The sequence below is a fragment of the Sceloporus undulatus genome, chromosome 5 (assembly GCF_019175285.1).
Source record: "Sceloporus undulatus isolate JIND9_A2432 ecotype Alabama chromosome 5, SceUnd_v1.1, whole genome shotgun sequence".
Lineage (NCBI taxonomy): Eukaryota > Metazoa > Chordata > Lepidosauria > Squamata > Phrynosomatidae > Sceloporus > Sceloporus undulatus.
Window position 1 is genome coordinate 59,827,645 of NC_056526.1, and position 21,401 is coordinate 59,849,045.

General features: G+C 38.8%; 1 protein-coding gene across 4 annotated transcripts in view; it reads right to left on the reverse strand.

The window, feature by feature from the left end:
* Window positions 1-6,852: 6,852 nt before the first annotated feature.
* USP15 (ubiquitin specific peptidase 15) overlaps window positions 6,853-21,401 on the reverse strand; it is a 56,931-nt gene continuing 42,382 nt past the window's right edge. For all 4 annotated transcript variants that reach the window (XM_042467608.1, XM_042467607.1, XM_042467609.1 and 1 more), the window contains 8 exons: window positions 20,166-20,281; window positions 18,821-19,093; window positions 17,551-17,621; window positions 15,317-15,432; window positions 14,154-14,303; window positions 13,442-13,545; window positions 13,270-13,358; window positions 6,853-8,715 (listed from right to left, as the gene is read on the reverse strand). In XM_042467608.1, the coding sequence (XP_042323542.1) occupies window positions 8,530-8,715; window positions 13,270-13,358; window positions 13,442-13,545; window positions 14,154-14,303; window positions 15,317-15,432; window positions 17,551-17,621; window positions 18,821-19,093; window positions 20,166-20,281 (1,105 nt within the window). In that variant the 3' untranslated portion in view covers window positions 6,853-8,529. The remainder of the gene's footprint in view (window positions 8,716-13,269; window positions 13,359-13,441; window positions 13,546-14,153; window positions 14,304-15,316; window positions 15,433-17,550; window positions 17,622-18,820; window positions 19,094-20,165; window positions 20,282-21,401) is intronic.

Sequence of the window (21,401 nt, forward strand, 5' to 3'; positions counted from 1 at the left end):
CTGGTGTCACAATAAATTACAGTTCTCGGATTCCCTAGCACTGAGACAGGGCAGTTAAAGCAGTCTCAAACTGGATTATTTCTGCAGTGTGTTTTGGACCTCTGTGAGTTTCAAGACAAAGAACTCTGCCTTTCATATCAGGCCATCCATCAATGAATACTGGTAGAGCAATGGGTGTTTTCCATCTTTGTTCTGTTCATAATATGATTCTTAAAAATAAGTGGCCTGACTGACAGTAGTGCCATGTGAGGTAAATGACTTCAGTAAAAAGACTAAAGAAAACCATCACGTCACTGCAGAAGTGCTGCAAGGCAAGTACGTCATTTGGATTTTATTTATGTGTATCATTTATGCACATGATTGATTAATATTTCTAGTCTTTAGTTGGGCCACTCAAAGTAACAACTAAAATATTTTAATTATATCCTGCCGCATAGACTTTAATTGTATCTTGCAATCTTAAATATATGCTGAGGTAAGAACACACAACTACTCATAAAAGTACAATTCCAATTTAGGGAAATGCAGATGATAGTGATGCAGGATGGAATACTGATTCCTGATTTTTGCTTTCAGTTTAAAAATGCTGCTTACTTCTGATACTACAAACATATTACTTTTAATAGAGAAGTACAAATGGCTCTTTACATCAATTCACTATTGCTTTGTTAAAGGTAGAGAGGGAGTTATATAGGAATGAGCAATATTTCCCTCAGAGTGTGGTGGAGTCTCCTTTTGAGGTTTTTAAACAGAGGCTGGATGGCCATCTTTTGGGGATACTTTGTGAGTTTCTGCTTAGTAATTATTAGTCCTTAGCCGAATGCTAACATCTTTATAAATGGCTTTGATGAAGGAATACAGTGGATAAATCTGCAGATGACACCAAGCTAGGAAGGGTAGCTAATACAGTTCCTATCAGAAATATTAATCTCCCCCCCCCCCCTACACTTTGATCTCCATTTCAATTCTGGTGGCACAACAAAATGTGGAAAATGCTCCTCCGCCTCCATTTATATAGTACCATCAGTGTACATGGCGCTTTGCACAAGCAGTTTACAACTGTTAATCTGACAGTTCCCTGCCCTCAGGCTTACAATTTAAAAAAGGAAAAGGGGGTGGGAGTGGGAAAGGGAATAAATCCAGCGAATGCTGGCTACTGTTTTCTTCCTCGGAGACCACAGCAGTGGCAGTTGGATGGAGGGAGGACCTTTCCTCAGCTGCTGGAACCTAGGTAGAGGGAGCCTAGGGATCTGCAGGATCCCTAAAGATTTGTGCATGTACTGAGTAATCTGTAAGAAAATTCACAAAAATGAACACAAAAGAATCTCAGTTCGCACACACTTGTTCCTGATTATCTATGCTTGGAGGCCAGGGGAGACATTATATGCTGATGAGAATGACAAGAAACTAGATGGTAAAGCACAGACAGGATTGCCTCAAGAAAATAAGCCCTGTTCAAACCAATCTACTGGATCAGGGGGCCTAACTAGTTCAGCATTCTGTTCCTATGATGGCTAATCAAATGCTGAAACTGAAAGCTCACCTCACCAAGAGGACAGGGTACCACTGCACTCTCCATTTCACATTCTTCAGCAACTGATACTGTCTTTGGGCCTGAACAGACTGGGAAAAATAAAGCTGCTTCAGGTGATTTTGGAGGTATGCTGTTTAAATGACACACACATTTTAAGAGGCCAGAAGCTGCACCAAACCTGTGATCCAGTCCTTACTCCAATCCAGTCCCAATTCACATAGCTTTGGCGCAGCTTCTGGCCTCTTAAGACACATGCATCATTTAAACAGCATACTTCCAAAGTGACCCGAAGCAGCTTTATTTTGGCCTGTCTCTTCAGGCCCTTTGAGACTGGAAGTGGTAGACTGCCATCTTTTCTGACTGGTTCCCATTGTTGGTCCTAATTTGCTTGAATTTAAGTCCCCTTTCAAAGTTTTCTAAATCAAAGTCAAGTTTTCTAAATCAAAGTTAAGGGGATGACTATTTCTGCAAGACACTGTGCCTCAGAAGAGAAAATTGGGTTTCCAATTGACTTTAACTGGAAGACTGAACTGAAATACATAAAAGAACAGTAATTCATGTAAAGTTCTGCATTTACATGGCAAAAAACCCATCAGCTGTGCAAATATAAGGGGGCTTGGAAGTTGTATGTGTAAAATAGTATATGTGAAAATTAACTGAAGGTCTTAGTTGATTACAAACAAAACTTGAGCTAATGTGAAAAAGAGAAAAACCAGAAACAACTCTTCCCAGCCAATTTATAGACAAATCTATATTCCACTTATTCTTTTTTCTAAAAAGTTCAATTACCTTTTCCATTAAAAAATTCTTTACTCTCTGTAAATTTCCAAATGGTTTATCTTAGCACAATACAATAACAAATTATTCTTACACCCTAAATCTGTTTCATATATGCTTATATTCCTGGTGTATAACAATACTGCAGTATAATACTTCCTCACCTGAAACACAAACTAGAAAGCATATTCAGGGGATAGTTGTGTTTGCCATGCAGCAAAGTACAGTAACATCCAAAATCCACAAAACAGTGATACCTTTGTACAAGCAAAATCACAAAGTATATGATGCAAGTTTTCAAAGCTAAACTGGTTTCTTCATCAGGCAAAGTTTTTAATCAAACAGAAGAAAAAAATGGTGTTGGGAGTCAAATGCCTACATTTTATTGAGATGTTGTTATAGTTGCTGTTAAGATGGTCCATGTAGGCAGACGCCATTACTTTTCCTTGGCCATGCAGGCTCTGAGAAACGAAGAGTAAGCTCCAGGAAGTAAAACTGAAGTTCTTGTTTCTTCTTTTTTTATTTAGTATTTTTGAAATTTTACAAAACAAAACAGATTTAATATTCTTTCCATACACGTACTTTTGCATCTTATTCATTTTAAAAAAACCAACCCTAAATATCACTTCAGTGCACCCCACCCCTGGAGCCATTCCCTTCTTTATACTCCATCCAAAATTTTAATTCCTCCTGTGGCAGTAATTTCTCATCTTCTTTTCTTAATACATTTTTAATTAAAAAAATTCATATTTCATCAAAGTCATTTCTTTTCCATAATCCTTTTTTTTTACTTTCAAGTCCATGCTTCTTCAAGTAGATCAAAAGGATGTAACAGACCTGAATAACCTGTTGGATTACAATTCACATTCACCCACAAATATTCTGGATTCCAACTCACATCAGGCCTAGCTAACTGGCTGGATGGCGAGGAATGATGGGAGATGCTGCCCAGCAACCTCTGGAGGGCCACAGGTTCCCCACTCCTGTTTCAATTAATACCTATTACAGTTAACTTATTCTCCATTTTAGTATTTTGTAGTATGAACATGTTGCTTTGGCATCTTTTCTAAAATATTTCTGTCAAGATCTACTTCCTGAGACTGGAGTTGTTATTTGCAACCAGGTTGACTTCAATTTATGGTGATGCTATGAATGAGTGGCCTCCAAAAGCCTTGGTCATCAACTGCCCTGCTCAAGTTGTGCAAACTCAGTGCTGTGGCTTCCTCAAACTGCCTGTAATGCAACCTTCCTCTTTTCCTAGTGTTCCCTTTTGCTGAGCATTATCGTCTTTTCCAGGGAATCATGTCGTTTCATGGTATGTCCAAAGTACATATCTACTAAGAATTCAAGCCTGAACAATTCTATTTCAGCATATAAGATATGAACAAACTATCTTGTCTGTGCACATTCAGTTTCTTTCATTCTCTCATCTTTATATGCTTAAGTGGAATGCAGAAAGTTCCCAGTTGGAGTTTTTCAATTTGTCTCAACTGGAAAACTATGCTTACTAGTTTTGAAACACATTTTAGGTAGTTTAAATCCTGACTTGTTCAGAAGTTAGTAAGCAGAGTTTGATATTTTGGACAAAATGATCTTTAATACAGATTTCTGCATTGTGTTCGGACCCCCAGCAAAGTGGAAAGAAAAGAGGAGTGACGTATAGACAAAAGGCTTAACCAAGAGATGATTAAAACTAATCCACTATGTGTTCCTCCAGCACAATTACTGGATGTTCAAGAAAATTTACTTGTGAAGATTTTCCCTCCCCCCTCATGGACACTAGATTCTTCTTCAGTTAGGAAAAGGCAAATATAGAGAACACTATGATGGTATCTCTCAGTAAAATTATTATTTCTTCCTCTGGTTTAGACCCAATGAAACACTGCAACTAGCTTTCAGCATAGTCTAGTTCTCATGCTGTCTTGCATTACAACTTTTCTTTATTTCAGGAACATAATCATAAATGTATTATCAGAAATTGGTGAACGTAAACCCAAAATTAATTTTAATATCTATTAACTTGGAGCCAGCATGGTGTAGTGGTTGAGCATTGAACTACAACTCTGGAGATCAGGTTCAATTCCTATTCAGGCATGGAAACCTTAGGCTGGGTGACTTCAGGTGAGTCACATACACTCAGCCCGAGAAAACCTTGTGGTCACCTTAGGGTTGCCATAAGTCAGAAACAACTTGAAAGCACACAACAACAAAAATTCAATAAACAGCTAATATTCAGAGAACATAGCTTATCTTGTTTTTCAAGCCTGACATAATTTTGCTATGCCAAGTGAAATGGGAAACAGGATTGCAGTGAGGAATTCCTAATTTGTGCAGAATTCATCAGGTGTCATCTCAGAGACTTATGGGCAACAATGTCAAGATTGACCTCTCCTGTTTGAAGACTTCAAGGATTGTTTGATAAGAACAGGAGACAAGGTCAACCACCTAAACAATCTCTTTTCATCTTTTGTGCGCCTTATAATACAGATGTTCAGCTTTCATCACCATCTGGGTAGAGAGAGCATTTTATTATGAAAGAGCTACTCTCCATTTTTAAAAAACAAATATACTGGTTGTTTTTTTGTAGCTGAATTTGGCCAGAGGAAACATTCAATACTACCACCACCCCTCCAATTTTATGGACACTCCTCTCAATCCACAGAACTACTTTGTAAGAACACTTCATATATACCTACAGATCAATATTCTAGATTTACTCTAAACACAACTTTCCAATTTAGGCCAAGAAAACATTACTGCAGTATTTGCTTCTGCATCACATCACATCACATGTAGTTTATTTGCCAGTTTGGGGGGCGGGGGGTAAAGTGCTTCTAACAAAATAGCAAGCTTGCAAGTAGGAGTGGAAATTAAATTCTCCGTCAATAGTGTCTTAGAACTATAGTAGTCATCGTTTGTATTTTCATAAAAACTGGCTTTAAAAAGACTATACAAATGTAAGACATGAGGGACTATTTCCTTCAGTCTATACCTTTTAAAGATATATCTTTTTTCCAGTAATCATGCAAAAACTACTAATGAATGTTCATTAGCTCACAGAAGAAGGTGACTGAATTTCTATCGGGTGTACAGAACACAGCTTTCCATTTCTCTGTCCTAAAGGTGGTTAACTTATATCAAAAGAGAAAACAAACAAACAGAAAGCAGCCAGCTCAATTTCAGTGTTGAGAAGACAGAAGGGTTGGAATTGTCACCTATGGATGCTAAGTAAGTATTGTATAAAGTTGGCCCTCCACATTCATGGACTTAACATTCATGGCTTTGATTATTCGCTAATGTTAAGCCATAGTGGGCATGCACTCCTCATCTTCCTTCCCTTGGGCTTTTCCCTGCAGGAGAAAAAAGCCCAGGCGGGAAGGAGCACCCAGGAAGAATGCGCATATGTGCCTCTTCTCCCCCACCCTCCTGTCCCTTCTGCTGGTTTCCGAAGCCAGTTAAAGAGACGGAAGGGGGGTGGGGTGAGAAGAAGCAGGCACACACCTGTGCCTCTCCCCCCCAGCATTTCCAGGGTGGGTGGGGTGAAGGAAAGCAGTGCTCCGTTCCTTCACCCCTCCAACCTTGGAAAGCTTTGAGGATGCTTCCCAGGGTGGGAGGGGTGAAAGGAGCACTCCGTTCCCCTGCCCCTCCCACCTTGGGAATGGCTGCCATGGGGGGTGGGTGGGATATTCACAGTTTTCCCACATTCACAGGCATCTTGATCCCCTAATTCCCCTGTGAATGTGGAAGGATGGCCATACCAGGATTTTGCTTAAATGTAAGGCTGTACAGCCAGAAAAGTTTTTAATACTTCTATATCCAGAATTCATGTACTGTATGTAGAATACTAAATGGACTCAATCAGAGAAATGTTTCCCGCCTTCAAATGATACCTGACCCATTATGTTTAAAATTGGAGAAGCTGTGAATTAAACCTGGAGCTGGTTGCATGAAAAGCAGGTGGTCTGCTACTGAGCTATCACACTATCCCATTTCCAGAGAAACAGTACAATGGAAATTTTTTCATTGCAGAAATTTTCCATCCTAAATCACTGGTTAGGATGCTTCTAAGATGGGAACTGTTCCAGATAGCTGTCAACTACAGCAAGTGACTTACTGTATACTGAGTTAGGACCATTCTGCATTTAAACATGTGCTCTACCCCTGAGCTATGGCTGTCCCCTGGCACACACAATGCAATCCTATGCATGTCTACAATTGAGTTCAATGGACTTACTCCCAAATAAGCTTTATATAGGATGCAGGCTCAATTGCTGTCATGCACATTGGAAAATTCCAGTTCCAGTTTAGGAGGATTTCATTTCAGGAATAATAATACCACGTTTTTCCAGTATGTCAGGCATTAGTATTGCTATCAACCTCTTTCACTCCTTTAAGATAACTGAAACTCTAGTTGTTTCAGGTATTTTTTATCTGGCTCCTTAGGATAGGATAACTGCTACAGTGTGATACCATTTTCACAGCTCTTGGTAATGTGACAATATTTACTAGAAACTTTCGGTAAAAAAATAGAGAACACTAAATAAGGCCTTGAATAGCTTTATTGAAATTTTTATAAATAAAAACATGCGCGTTTCAAATGTAAACCCAAGTGAACTCAAGTGCAGACAATTTTTAACCTCTGTCATGCAGGAGGCTAGCTTACATTTAAAAAAAAAAACCCAGAAAGCAGCTTTAAAATACCAGGATGAAACACCAGCTTTTAATATCAAAGTATAAAGCAAAGCCATGTCCACAAACCTATTTTTATCCTGGTCAAATGCAGTTTTAAACTTTTAAATGCTAACATAAATAAATAATTTACCAAAATGTGCACTCACAGAGTGAACTTTATTTACAATACACAATTTATAACCTATTGTATTTGATTAGTTCAAGTGAAGATCATACTTTTTGCTTTAACAATGGTGGGACTTCAGGTAGTAGATATGTGAAGTGCGCCTCCACATTTAGGGAGCTCCTATCAAAGGCAGTATTGTATATGAACCAACAATACATTCTTCCAACTATATCAAAGGGAAAGCAGCAAATAAAAATGATTCAAACGGTCACACTTATTTTTGGCATCCCAGACTCCTTGAACACATTTAATTAAAATCCAATTCAAGGTATGTATGGTTTATCTACTTACTGTACAGGTTCTGACTCTTGAACATGCAAATGCCAATTCTTCTATAATAAGTTACCTTTTGAGATAAGATGTAAGGCTATGGTGAATTCCACCAAAAACGCACATGAAAAATTAACAGACCTACCTTTAAACCAGTTGCCCATTAACAATTTAAAGGCAAGTTATATGGAAAAGTCATCTAAGCTTGATGCACAGTCGTTACTATGAATACAGTATACTATTAAAAATCAGATCCTATTACACCGTATGTAGTTTGTAAACTGTCAAACTACCAAAAATGGGAGGGGAGGGACTTACAGCACAATTAAAATTTTTGGACTGACACCAGATTAAAGTTACGCACATCTTATAAGCAAGGTAACAGGAATTATGTTTACAAAGTAGATCCAACAAGCAATGAGGGATACTTACACTGAATTGAAAAATTCAATTCCTTAATGCAGCATGAAATCCAGAACCTGTTCCACAGCAGCAGTAAGATGAACATAATATTCTGGAAGATTACTTATACCACAAAAGGTTAAAACACCTTTTCCAAGTTATTTTCTTCTATCATGATTATGTTTCCTTTTAATCAAGATTTATTTCAGGGAGAAACTTGAAAATTTGGTGTTCCAAGAATACTGCTGCATTTATTAATCACATAAACTAGGCAATGTTTATTTTAGGTATATGGACTTACCCACCCTAAAATACAGGCTCTGCAGTAATATTCTTGTGGTATTAAGACAAAAACCAAATCTACAAATTGTTGGTATTAACTTGCATCCAAAACAAAGAAACCATAATTCATCCAAACTGCAGCAGAAACTGTAAAGGGGTTTATTTGTGATTTCCTATATATAGCTTGTGTATACAAGATTGTAAAGTTATTAGAGACAAATTCTGTTAATGTTTTCATTGTGTTTCACTTCAAGTACTGCACAAGTTAAAACTGAATAAGGATTTACATTCTGTCATCTGAAATTTCCCATCTCAGATTTTATTTTTAATTTGGTGGGTAATTTCAATGTTTCAATAGTTATCTTCCACAAGGAAGTTATTCTCTGTATGGCTTCTAGATCTTCCATTAGTTAGTGTGCATACAATTTTCATTCTCTATATCATTGTCATTTTCATTACTGTCTTCATCACTTTCTAATGGGATGCCTGTGGCAGCAGAAGCACCTAGTTTTGTTTCCCGATCAAGAGGGAAAAAGCCAGTTCCACTGATTGTGTCTTGTCTCTGGTAGAAGAGCACATAGGCTGCTTTGGACTGGAAAATAATAAGAAAAACCCAATTTTAGTAGTAATTATTAAAGGCATATCATTCACAATCTCCATTTTCACTAGTCTAAAGTTTCTTTCTTATTGCAAAAATAAAGAAGATACAGGTTTTATGGGCTCTCTAGGTTTCACAGCCCATAGATTTTATGTAAATCATTTCTTGTACAAATACAATCATCTGGCTTTTACAAGCAGTAGCTGGGGCAGGGGGCAATTAGAAGTATCCTTTTATCTATAGTGTTGTCTGTATACCTCCTGCTGTAGACAACTATCAAGGCACAGCAAGGCCAAAATTCCATGGCCACAGATATTAATCACAAATATAGTTGTCTGTGGAAGTGATTGTGCAACCTGTGGCAGGGCAAGAATGAATTGTATCTTCGGAAATGACTTTAAGGCACACAACAACAAAAAGAGAAAGCAAGATTGTGGGAAAGTGCAGCAGAAGAAAAACAGTTAACTCATCCAGTTGCAGTTAACATTTTTCAGTTTGAGGATGTAAAAAGTAGCATTGGTATTACCTGTGATATGTTCATTTCCAGCAGATAAGGTCCCAGCATCCTGTAGAGTGGATAGCTCCTCTCATTTGCTCCTATAGGCAGCCACTCCTGGCCCCTGTGGGAGGGGCTATCCTCCCTTAGGAAGCCAGTCTAGTTTGTCCCTCCCCCAGCCCTCTGAGCAGCTGGAGCATTCTTGTAGGATGCAAAGACGGCGGCCCCCATTGGAGGACCCAAGATGGCTGCTGCCATCCATATGGCCAAGATGGCAGACATGGCCAAAATGGCTGCCACAACATGCCCGTTCAAAACTGCAATGATCAGACACCTGGGGAAGCAAAAGGCCAGCCTCTATAGAGCCAAGCTAGCATCCAATCCCTGCCTGAGAGGGCAGGAGCCCACTAGTGGGAGCAGTGAGAGTCCCACCTCCCGGAAGGTGGAATGTAGTGAGTCGGTGGGGCTCACCCAGGCAAGACCTGGCGTGGGTTGCGTTGCCAACCGAGCATCCATCGTTATGGGATGGCACGGTCCCAGAGCAGCCTATGGAGGGAGGGGGCCAAGTCCCCCCAACCCTGGGAACCCCAGCTGATGCACCACTTGAGAACTATGGGCTATGCCCTGTTTGGTCAGTGGGGAGGAGGCCCCTGGGGCCCCAAAGGGGGCCAGGTGTTGGTTCCCCATTGCCCTGGATCCAGCAAGGAAGCCTCTGCGTTAGGCTGCCACTTCCTGGGCGGAAGGCCTGGAAAGGAAGACAGTACTCACCCCCTGATGCACCAGCACAGCTGTGGCTTGCATGGCCTCCAGCAACCCTGGCCCTAAACAGGTTGGGTTCAGGGCCAGAGATTCCGCAGCATGGAGGGGGAACTTCTCCCCCACCTGTGTCTTCACTTCTGACTCCCTGGTCAGCTGCTCCAGCTGCTCAGAGGGCTGGGAGTGGGACAAACTCTCTGCTGCCTCAGCAGCCTCCTCTACAGACATCCTTTCCATTATGCACCCCAAAAGAGAGGGGGTGAGAGCAGAGGGAAGAGAAGGCCAGGGATCTCCAGATATCCTCACTAGAATCAAGCAAGTTGTAGTAGCAAATGGCAAATGGCAAGCTCTTCACAAAAGCATCCTGCTAGAGCATAGGCAGGAAAAAAACTGGCTTCCTAAGGGGGGGGGGGGTAGCTCCTCGCACAGGAGACAAGGAGTGATTTTAGTGTTTTTCCTGCCTATATGAGCAAATGGGAGGAGGTACCCACTATACAGGAGGATGGGGCCTTGTCTGCTGAGAAACTCTAAAAATATAAAGTTGCTATTTTTGCTTTTACCAAAACAGTATCTTGACAATCTCCACCAAATCATGTTGAAAATCCACCAAAGGAATATTGTTTATGGTGCATTTTTTGGTATACATTTATTTCTCTTTAGTTTTGCCACTGTTTCCCTAGAAGGGACAATGCTGGCTGGATTTTTTTTTTGGGGGGGGGACCATTTAATTAGTCTCTCAGATTTTTCAAATGCAGTTTGCCTGACTTTTAGCAAAATACTCTCATAAACTACAGAAATGGTCCCATAGAGATCTAAGTCTCAATGTTCTTGACTGAAATGTGCAAGCTTTCAAATGAATAAGGCTCAGTGTATCTAGACTGTATCTTCTTCAGTTATAATGTTAGTTCAATACACGTGCACTAGATACTGAATACTGTACTGAAAGAAGCATGAAGCTGAAGAATTTAATTTGGCCATAAGCCAATAGGGAAAGTCCTCACACTATTTAAAGCCATTAAAAGTAAAAATTCTCAGCAGGATGATTTGAAGTGAAGGATGATTTTCAACAGATTTTTTAGAGAAAATAGAAAGATAACTAGGGAGGATCTGTAATAGAAACATCTACCATAATGGAACACTTAAAACTGTTCAGTTTGAGATCATATGGGATGCTAGTATTATTCCTTCTCCTGAACAGCTGGACAGTAAAAACCATTTACTACAAATATTTAGTTTTTCCCCATTAAAAAAAACCCTTATGCTTCAATGCTCTATGTCATGTATATTTGTGCAACCAACCACAATACCATGCCTCACTGTAGACCTGTATCCAAGGAGCTCTGGTGGCACAGTGGTTAAATGCCAATACTTCAGCCACAACATTGTGAGTTCAATCCTGAGGGGTTCCAAGGTCAACTCAGCCTTCCACCCTTTCGGAGGTTGGTAAAATAAATCCCCAGATTGAGGCAATTGGCTTAGACGTTGTAAACCACTTAGGGACTGTTTAGTTCAGTTGGAAGCAGTATAGAAATATAAATGCTATTGCTATCCACATAGAGTGAAATCTGACTGTGCTTACCATTGTCCCGCACCTTTCTCCTAAATCTGCTCCAGAGGAATGGTGGTATGCCCATGTATACTGTAGCTGGGAGAACATGTGAGAATCTGCTGTGTGAGCAGCAAATGTGCTGGCACAATGTTATATTAAGCAGTGGCGTCCTCGCCCAGGGTGTCACCCAGTGTGGGGAGGTGGAGCTTCTGGGGGTGCAGAACCAAGAGGGCACTCCCCTCACCTTGCTGCTGTGCTGTGTAGAATGTCCTACTCAAGCTCAACCCTATCAGCAGCTCCCCAGCCTTCCAAGTCTTGTCTGGCCATGGCTGTGCAGGACCCTGAGGGTAGCAGCTGCTCCCCACTCACCCCTGTACTACCCCACTGGGTGATATCTGGTATAGTCCACACCCTCCCATGATGTCACTGATATTAAGTAGCCATTAGGCTTCTCAATTAAACCAAATGCATAGGCTTAAAAATAATTTGATTTGCATTTTTAATGAAGAGACTGCAGCACTTTTTTCTCCTTAAAAACTAAACTGCTTAAGTATTTCACTCTTATAACTGTAGGTATATGATGTATTTATCTTAGAATAACTTTCCTTTATGACATGTATGATCATAAAAACATTTTTAATAGTCAAGAAATTCAGCACAAAGTTTTTCCAGTTTCCACAAAACTAATTTCACATGGTTTCTGCTTCAAATCCATGTGTGTGTGTGTGTGTGTATTTCAGGCACCTTCTCAGTGGCTGCTCCCACCGTCTGGAACTGCCTTCCACAGGAGGCTAGGATGGTCCTCTCCTTGCTTTCCTTTTGACAAGGTAAGATGGTTTTATTCAAGTAGGCTTTTAATGTCAGCATGGCTTTTATATAGTGTGTGTGCTCTAGTAATGTTTTTTAACTTTTCTATGTTTTATGCAATTTTGCACTGTTTTTAGCTTGATGATTTTAATGGTTTTTAAATTTTTATTGTAAAGTTTTTTAAATGATTGTATCTGTGAGTTGCCTTGGGTCCCTTTCTGGGATAAAAGAAGCACAGAAATGAAATAAATAATTATATGCATGTGTGTACACGCGCGCATGAGCACACACATACATATATGGCCACTTTTTTATATTACCAAGTTTGTTGCACATGCCCAAGTACTACACTCTGCATAACATTTTGGAGTTCTGCTATTCTTCTGTTGTTTGCTGTCAAGTCAACTTTGATATATGGCAATCCTATGAATAAGAGATGTCTGAGATTCCTGGTTATCAAAAGCCCTGCTCAGGTCTTGCAAACTCAGGTGTATGGCTTCCATTATTGAATAAATTTGTAGTGGGTTATCTTCCTCTTTTTCTATTGTCTTCCACTTTATCAACCATTATCATCTTTTTCCAGGTAGTGATCTTATGGTATGTTCAAAGTATAATAGCTATTTTTTTTGGTAAGAATCATGCTTAATTTGCTTTAGGACCTAAGTATTTGTCCTTTTGGTAGTCCATGGTATCTGCAGAGCTCTTCACCAGTACCACATTTCAAATGAGTTGATTCTCTTTCATAACTATACATAGAAGCCAGAAATACTATGGCAAGAATAATCTTTACTGTAGTATCTAACATATATGTTATGCTAAATGCTATTATTTATCATACCACAAATGATATTCTCAATAAATGATAAGCAGGCCTCTCTTAATTTTTACTCCAGAGCATCAATGATGTATTTTCCCCCACTGAATAACAAAAGATACTTGCCACAATCTGTTCCTCAGAGGCAGTGGACACACTGCTATCATCAAAGTAATACCACTTTCCATCATCTTTGTTTTTTGCAAAAGCAGTATCTAGGATAAGAAAAAGATGGTTTATTAAAAGCACTGAAAACAGAACAAAAAAATATCTTATATATATAAACTATGTTACTTACAATGCCCTCCTCCCATGCCTCCATAGTGGTTTGACACAGCAATCAAATTATAGCGGCAAGGCCCAGCATTTGGATTAATAAGGAACTCCGACATGTCCAAATCACTGTTAAAAGAACACCCTAAATTATTGGTGGAAGTGACTAGTAGTCTTTTCATTTCACTAAAAAACAACTCACTGAGACAAAGCAGAGACATTAAATCCTTTTGCACAGCAAAACTTGAATCTCTAAAAAAATTGGCAATTTAAATGTTCTTTTGAGCATTATTCTTTAAGATTCCCATACGATATGCATATTTTTACTTTTATAACTAATCCTTTAAATCGATAGTTTAATTAAATTTTAATGAAAATATTTTGTCCACTTTGGCACTCACTGGTCTAGAGCTATCTAGAGCATGAATAAAATTATACTAAATAACCAATTTCTTAGCTTTTTCAGCTAACCAAATAGAACCAAAATAAAATGTATGGGTGCAAAAACAGTACATTCTGCAGATGGGGTGTCACTAGTGAAGAGCACCTCTCTTTTGTAGCCATTTGCCTTGTTTAATTTCACAAGGGCTTTACTACTAATATTACTAAATATGTTATTACTTACTAAGTACTAAGTAATTAAATATTAATAAAAATATTTAATGGTATAATTAACAGCACATCAAATGTAAGCATGAAATTTAATAGTACATTAATTTTCGATATGGCTCTCTTACTTTATAGGAAATTCAACCAAAGTATCCAATTTATCTCTCATATATCTGCTGTAAGAAAAACGTTTTAGATGAACTACCAATACTGGTGGCAGTGACCACAAATCTAGTTTTTTGGTAGCTTGCTGATGTTCTTTACAGTTTGGACAATACCTAAAAGAAAAGATATTTTAGATTTGAAACATATGATAAATTGATATAGTATGATGAGTTGATGTGTACAGTTAGTAAATGGTGGGTAAACTTCTCTTTCTTCTGAAGTGAGTGGAAACTGAATACTTGCTTCTGCTTAATAGCAAATAAAAAGGCAATCATGGTTCTTTAAATATAAGTTCTCCCTTGCCCTCCTATTCTTTCACATTCTTAAATGCATCTATGAAAGGACATACTGCTTTTCCAAAGTTTATAAATGACATATTGTAACTATGAATTATGAAAGCTTTTACATAAACTCCTTGGGATTTCACCCACAGAAGAACAGAAGCGGACCTAGGCTCATATGTGTTTTCCCTCAGTTATCTACCTGTGGGAAGAAGCAAACAACCAACTGGAATATCCCATTCATGTATACGTAAGAGTGTGTACTATCTTGTGTACTCCTTTCCTTTTTTCCATGTAAGTATGTGGCTGTCATTAAATGATCCAGGGTAAGTACATGTTAAAATGTACTATGTAAATTGCTTGCACCAGGTCCTAAAACACACAACCCTTTCTTTCAACTGCTTCACTTTGTCAAAACATCAGTTTATTAATTTAGTATAATTTCTAATTTTCACACATTTTATTTCCAGACTGATTTTCCTAAGTCAAAAACTACTACATATATTCAAATGAGGAATTATACTAATAGATATGCGGGACAGAATGAATTCTACATTTTCTACTAGTAATTCAGATGAAGGCAAGGGCAAACCTCCTCAGTTCTACCAAGAAAACCCTGTGATAGGTTCACTTTAGGACCACCATAAATCAGAAAATGTTGTTGTGTGCCTTCTAATGATTTCAAGGCACACAACAGCAATTCTACATTGCTTATACTTCTACATTAAATATCATTGTGGAAAATAAAAGAGTCAGGTAAAATAGTGGTCTCTGCACAATACTGGCAACTACATGCTATAGTTTGAAAAACCTTTTAAATACATCAACTACATTCTTGCTCTTACCATGGATCTTCAGCACCTAACTTTTCCTTTGTTGTGAACAATTCAATGCAATCTTTTAATTTCACAAAGGGCTTTTTTGGAGGTCTATATTCCACACTTTCATGTTTTTCAAAATCCTAAAGAGAAGTATTCTTGAGTTAAGAGAACAAATGAAACAAAACTCATTTTAGTTATATAATCTTACTATAAATTAGGACTATATGCACCCAAATTTGGAAAACTACCCCAAAAGGAAAATTAAATCCTTGTTACTGACTGAACCAAATTATTCCTACAATGTGGAGGCTATCTGGGGTACAGAACACACTGCAGAAATAACTCAGTTTGAGACCACTTTAAGTGTCCTGGCTTAAAGCTAGGGAATTTTGGAAACTGTACTTCTGCAGTATGTTTTGAACCTATGAAACATTATTTTAAGAGGATTTATTGTCCATCAAGACTGGCTTTCTCTTTCTCCATTTCAAGTTTCTCTGATTTGGAAGCAGGCATTTGGGTAACTCCTGTAATGGGGTGAATGAATCACACACCACATCACTGGGGAGGTAGGTGAACAAAGTAGCAGGAGAGAGTCCACCCCTTCACCTTGTATCTTCACTTTTACCTTACCTTTACTTTTTAAAGCTACCAGTTGTAGGCAGCAAGAGCAGAGCTTGCAAATTTACTGTTTAAAAGTAATTTTTACCATTCCTTATTATAGTGCTTAAACAGTAATTGTCAGTCTTTATGGAGTCAGAAATTGCTCACTTCATTGTTCATTACTTTTTACTTTTCATTGGTTTAAAAAAAAACTTTTAGAATTGGTAAGAGAATGGTATAAAACCTAAAACATTCCTGACCAACTGCTTCGAAAGCTTAAAAATAAATTGTAAAAGTACCTAGAACAGTGATGGTGAACCTTTTCAAGACCAAGTAGCTAAACTCAAAGATATCCCTGCACTGGGTGTTACCTGGTGCTGGGGGGGGGCAGGACCTCTGGGGGGACAGGACTTCCGCCTTCCAGGGATGGGATTTCCCTGGAGACAGTTAAAGGCCTGGGAGGATGGGAGGAAGAGGAGAAACAGACATGCGCCTGTTCCTCCTCTTCCCCACCCTCCGGGGCCTTTAGCTGTCTCCAAAGAGGCCACTAAAGGCATGGGAGGCTGGGGGAAGAGGAGGAACAAGCACGCACTTATTCTGCCTCCTCCCTTGCTGTTCTGTCTCTCCGCATGCCATAGGTTCACCACCACGGACCTAGAGCACATTGCTTAGTACACCAGTGCCATGTTACAGCAGTAACATATATTTAATCCCACTCATGATAATCCACTCCATGGATTGGCCCCTCCTTACTTATCTGACCTTCTTTCTCCTTACATTCCTACTTGCACCTTCCGCTCTTGTAGTCAAGGTCTCCTGTCACAGTGTAGGACTACCACTGCCCCCTCCCGAATTCGTCCCTTCTCGCTTGCTGCCCCTTACTCCTGGAACCTTCTTCCCCCCACATGCACACCTCATCACTTCTCTACCCAGTTTCAAAACTGAGTTAAAGACTATATTGTTTAGAGAAGCATTCTCAGAGGCTAGCCCCTCTCTGACCCAGGAAGCCTCCTTTTAACCATTAATTAAGAAGCCAAGCACTTCCTCCAGTCCATCTGCCTTGGTCCAGGCCTCGGAGGTGGAGAACTGCTGGACCTGATCCCATTCCCCACCACCACTCCCTTCTCCTTTTGTGTCGTGTCTTCTTAGATTGTAAGCCTGAGGGCAGGGAACCATCTAACTAAAAGATTGTATGTACAGTGCTGTGTAAATTTACAGCGCATTATAAATAAAGGTTAATAATAATAATAATAATAATAATAATAATAATAATAATAAGGCATAGGACGGGAGGCAGGAGGCATGAGGGCACTTATTCATGGTTTCTCTACTTTCACAGGGCTCTTCTGCCCCTAACCCCCGTGAAAGTGGAGGGCCGACTGGATATGTACCCTATTACTTATCAGCTCAGAGCAGAGTTCTAGCTGCCACTATTCTTACCTGAGCAGGACCAGAAGCTTTTAAAACACAGAAAGAAAAAGAAAGAAAACAAAATAAAAAGGAGAAGCAATGTCCCTACAGCTAAACCTCTTGGCAATCCTTTGTGGAGTGTGTGTCAAAATGCAACCTTTGATATGGATACCCTAAATTTACCACCTGGTAATTGGTCTATATTTATTGGCTCAAGCAGTACAATATTTTTACTGAAAGTCACATACCTCAGCAGCATTTTCATCAAAGAATCTCTTTTTATATTCAGGATCCCAATCCAAAGCCAAGAAAGATCTTTCTAAAAAGATAATGCAAGCTTCCTTTAGAAATGCTGCATTTACATTAATTTTAAGTCATTATTTACTGACTATTACTCGAAATATTAAATGGCTGCTATGAGTGCTAAGTAAAAAATTAGAAAAACAATGACTGACATATTTTTAACCACATTTTTAACTTAAGGCAGCTGAATAAAATATATGGAAGCCTGCTATCTGCAGGTCTAGTCACTTGGAACTTTACTAAAATCAAAAACTTTTTTAATTTACGGTACTAAAATAGAAAAACTGCCTAAAATAACCAAAAATGAATAATCTATTGCCAAGTTCAGCAGTTTGGGGCCACATTAGGTGGCCCCAGCACAGCTTCCACACAACCCAGGGGCATGCATCCGTGTGTCGCCTGATAGCAGCCCTTTCAGGCCATCTGGTTGAGGCCTCCAGTACTCCCATTTGATTTTTAAATAATCTCTTCTATACTTCCTTATTCTGCCAACTGCTAGTAGTTTTTCTGCTGTCTCTCTCTAATTCAAAGACATAGCCATGTTAGTCTGGATCAGTATGCAACGGGATCTTATAGCACCATTGAGTCTTGTGGGTTGAGGGTCATTGGGGGACAAAGTCAGGAAGAAAAATGTTGCCTTTAAAGACCATCTTTAAAATTGAACTTGTCACCTCATCATCATATTCACAAGTTTTGCATTTCTATTGCTACTAATACAGAGAGCATGCTTATAAAGGTCTGTTCTTAGGTAATTCACCCCAGCTACCAGAGAAAGTAGACTTAAATCTAGGAAAGCTTATGCTACCAAATTCTTTCTTTCTCTTAGTAAAGTGAAGGTGCTACAAGATCCCTTTGCATTCTCTCTCTCTCAGTTTGTTTGATACTGCTTTCATCATAATTCTTTTAAAAGGCATTAGTGAGGGCTTGTCCTAAAAGGCAAAAAGAAATATAGTTGGCTCTTATATCTGAAGGGGTTCCGTTTTGCACAGATTAACAAATAAAGCAGCACCTCAAGTCCCGTTCTCGTCAATGGTAGTGCAACACATGCATAACTGCGTTGGCATGGCCACATGCACATACTGCCATTTAGGAGAATGGGGGTGGGGGACATTCCAATCCACAGCGGGAAAGCCTGTGGTTGGGAAGGGCTGACTGTATATAGTTCTAAACAAAGGAACTAAGTAGAATCAAATATGTTTTACGAGAAAAACTTACCATCTAGCCTAAGTTGCCTGTCATCAAATCTTATATGCCTTGTGTCATCTTTGACATAATTGATATCAGTATTGCCTAAGCTGTTAAACTGGAATGTGAACAATTGCTTTTTGTGCCCTATAAGTTGATCTTTGCAAGAATCCTCTGTGCATAACCCATTCTCAGAATCATTATCTCCTCCAACAGAATCTTCTGACTGGCTGTTTTCATTTTCTGAAGGAAGTTCCTGATCCTGGCTGGATTCATCATCTTGTTCATCCGTTTCCATTTCACCTGGAATTGAGAATACAGAGACATTTTAGACGTACATTATTATTAGTATACTTTTAAGTAAAGAGAAATGCCTAAACACATTTGTTTGTTTGTATTTCTCTCTGGCCCTTCAGGCATATGTCATATTTGTAAGAAGTATTCCTATGATTATATGAATCACAATGTGGCTCTGCTGTTACTCCCTGGCTCCCAGCATTGTTCCTTCAACAAAAAGCTGGACTTTACTTTATGTGGATCTTGTCTCACTATCAGACCACTTGGAACAACATCTACAAAATACCTATCATTTTCCATTAAAAAAATACTTACAGTACAAATTAAACACTGATTACACAGTTTCTAGCACAATACTAATGTTTAAATTTGTGTAAATGATTATGGAATCTAAAAATACATGTAACTGTGGTTTGTTGCTTCATTTTTAAAAAGGCACTATTTCCATAAGGCTAGTTCCTTCTAATTTTTTATTTTTCTTAAATTCATTTTAGGCTGAATTAAACACTATGATATAAAAATGTCAGAGCCTGTTAATACTTTAACATTTTTAATATCTTAGTACCATAAAACATTGCCATCTGAATTAAAAATATATCAGATTAGATTATAAAACTTGACAGAAAATAGCAACCACAACAGTTTCAAGTATCTTTTCACTTATGCATCCAATTATATGTTCTAGCATCTTGTGAATGTGTATATTAGTAGATAGTCTAGTATTATTAGATCTATCATATTAGAGTATTAATGGGCAAAGTATGGCCCTCCAGACAATCTCAGATATATCCTAGAATTCTTCACCACTGGTTCATGCAGGATGGGGATGATGGGAGTTATAATCCAACAGCATCTAGAGGACTATGCTACCTACCCCATATTAAAGAAATGGGCAAAGTGCAGCCATGCAGATGATATTGGACAATAACTATCATTAGCCCTACTAACACAGCTGGTGCTCAGGGCTGATGATAAATCAGTTGACCAACATCTGGTGGGCTACACATTCCACATCTGTTTTAGAGCATCTCCAAAGTCCAAAATAGTTTTAAACAGCTGTTTACAATTCAAGCCTTACTTGGGGATCCCTCTTCATGAATTCCATTTGGGCCATTGCCATTGATACTGTTATCCTTGCAGCACTGCAAGGATGCTTCAGTGTCTTCTGTTTCAGTAGAGGTTTTCACGTATCGGCTGAAACAAAGCAATCAGTAGTTACACAAACTACACATGGTGTTATGCATTTTGTTTACCTACTTAGACCAAGTTTTCTACATATCTAGAAGTATAGTGTCTAGATCAAGGGAAGTAATAGTGCCACTCTATTCTGCTCTGGTCAGGCCCCACCTGGAATATTGTGTCCAGTTCTGGGCACCACAATTTAAAAAGGATGTTGAAAAACTGGAGCGTGTCCAAAGGAGGGTGACTAAAATGGTGAAGGATCTGGAAACTATGTCCTATGAGGAACAACTTAGGGAGTGGGGGATGTTTAGCCTGGAGAAGAGAAGGTTAAGAGGTGATGATAGCCCTGTTTAAATACTTGAAGGGATATCATATTGAGGAGGGAGCTGACTTGTTTTCTGCTGCTCCAGAAACTAAGACCCAGAGCAATGGATGCAAGCTACAGGAAAAGAGATTCCACCTCAACATTAGGAAGAACTTCCTGACAGTAATGACTGTTTGATAGTGGAACGCTATCAGAGTATAGCGGAGTCTCCCTCCTTGGAGGTCTTTAAGTAGAGGCTGGATGGTGGATGCTTTGACTGAGAGTTCTTGCATAGCAGGGGGTTGGACTGGATGGTCCTTGCAGTCTCTTCCAACTTTATGATTCTATGATTCTAGCAAAGATTTAAATGATATTAACTTGTGTGTGTGTGTGTGTGTGTGTGTGTGTGTGTGTGTACTTGTGTGTATATAAATGTGTGAGTGTGTTTTAAGCTACACTGGAAAGTCACAAAATTAAAAAGTGGATACAAATTATACTAATAAATAAAGAAAAGCAAAAGCTGCTGTAGGTATAGCCCTCAAAAGTACTTTATTATTTAATGTGGCTATAGTCACTTGATATGATGAGATCTCCAAGCAGTATACATTAGGAATAAATATAAAATCACATAAAATTAAAGACTGATACTCAAATAAACCATTACCAATAGAAAAGAGGTCCAACTATGAAGATGTCACAGAGCACAACACAAAGACCTATGATGCTCCCAGATTATATTAACGTACACAAGGGATTAGGTACCATATATAATTGTCTATAAATTAAAAAATTTAGGCTTACTTATACATCGGTCAATACTGTAAATCC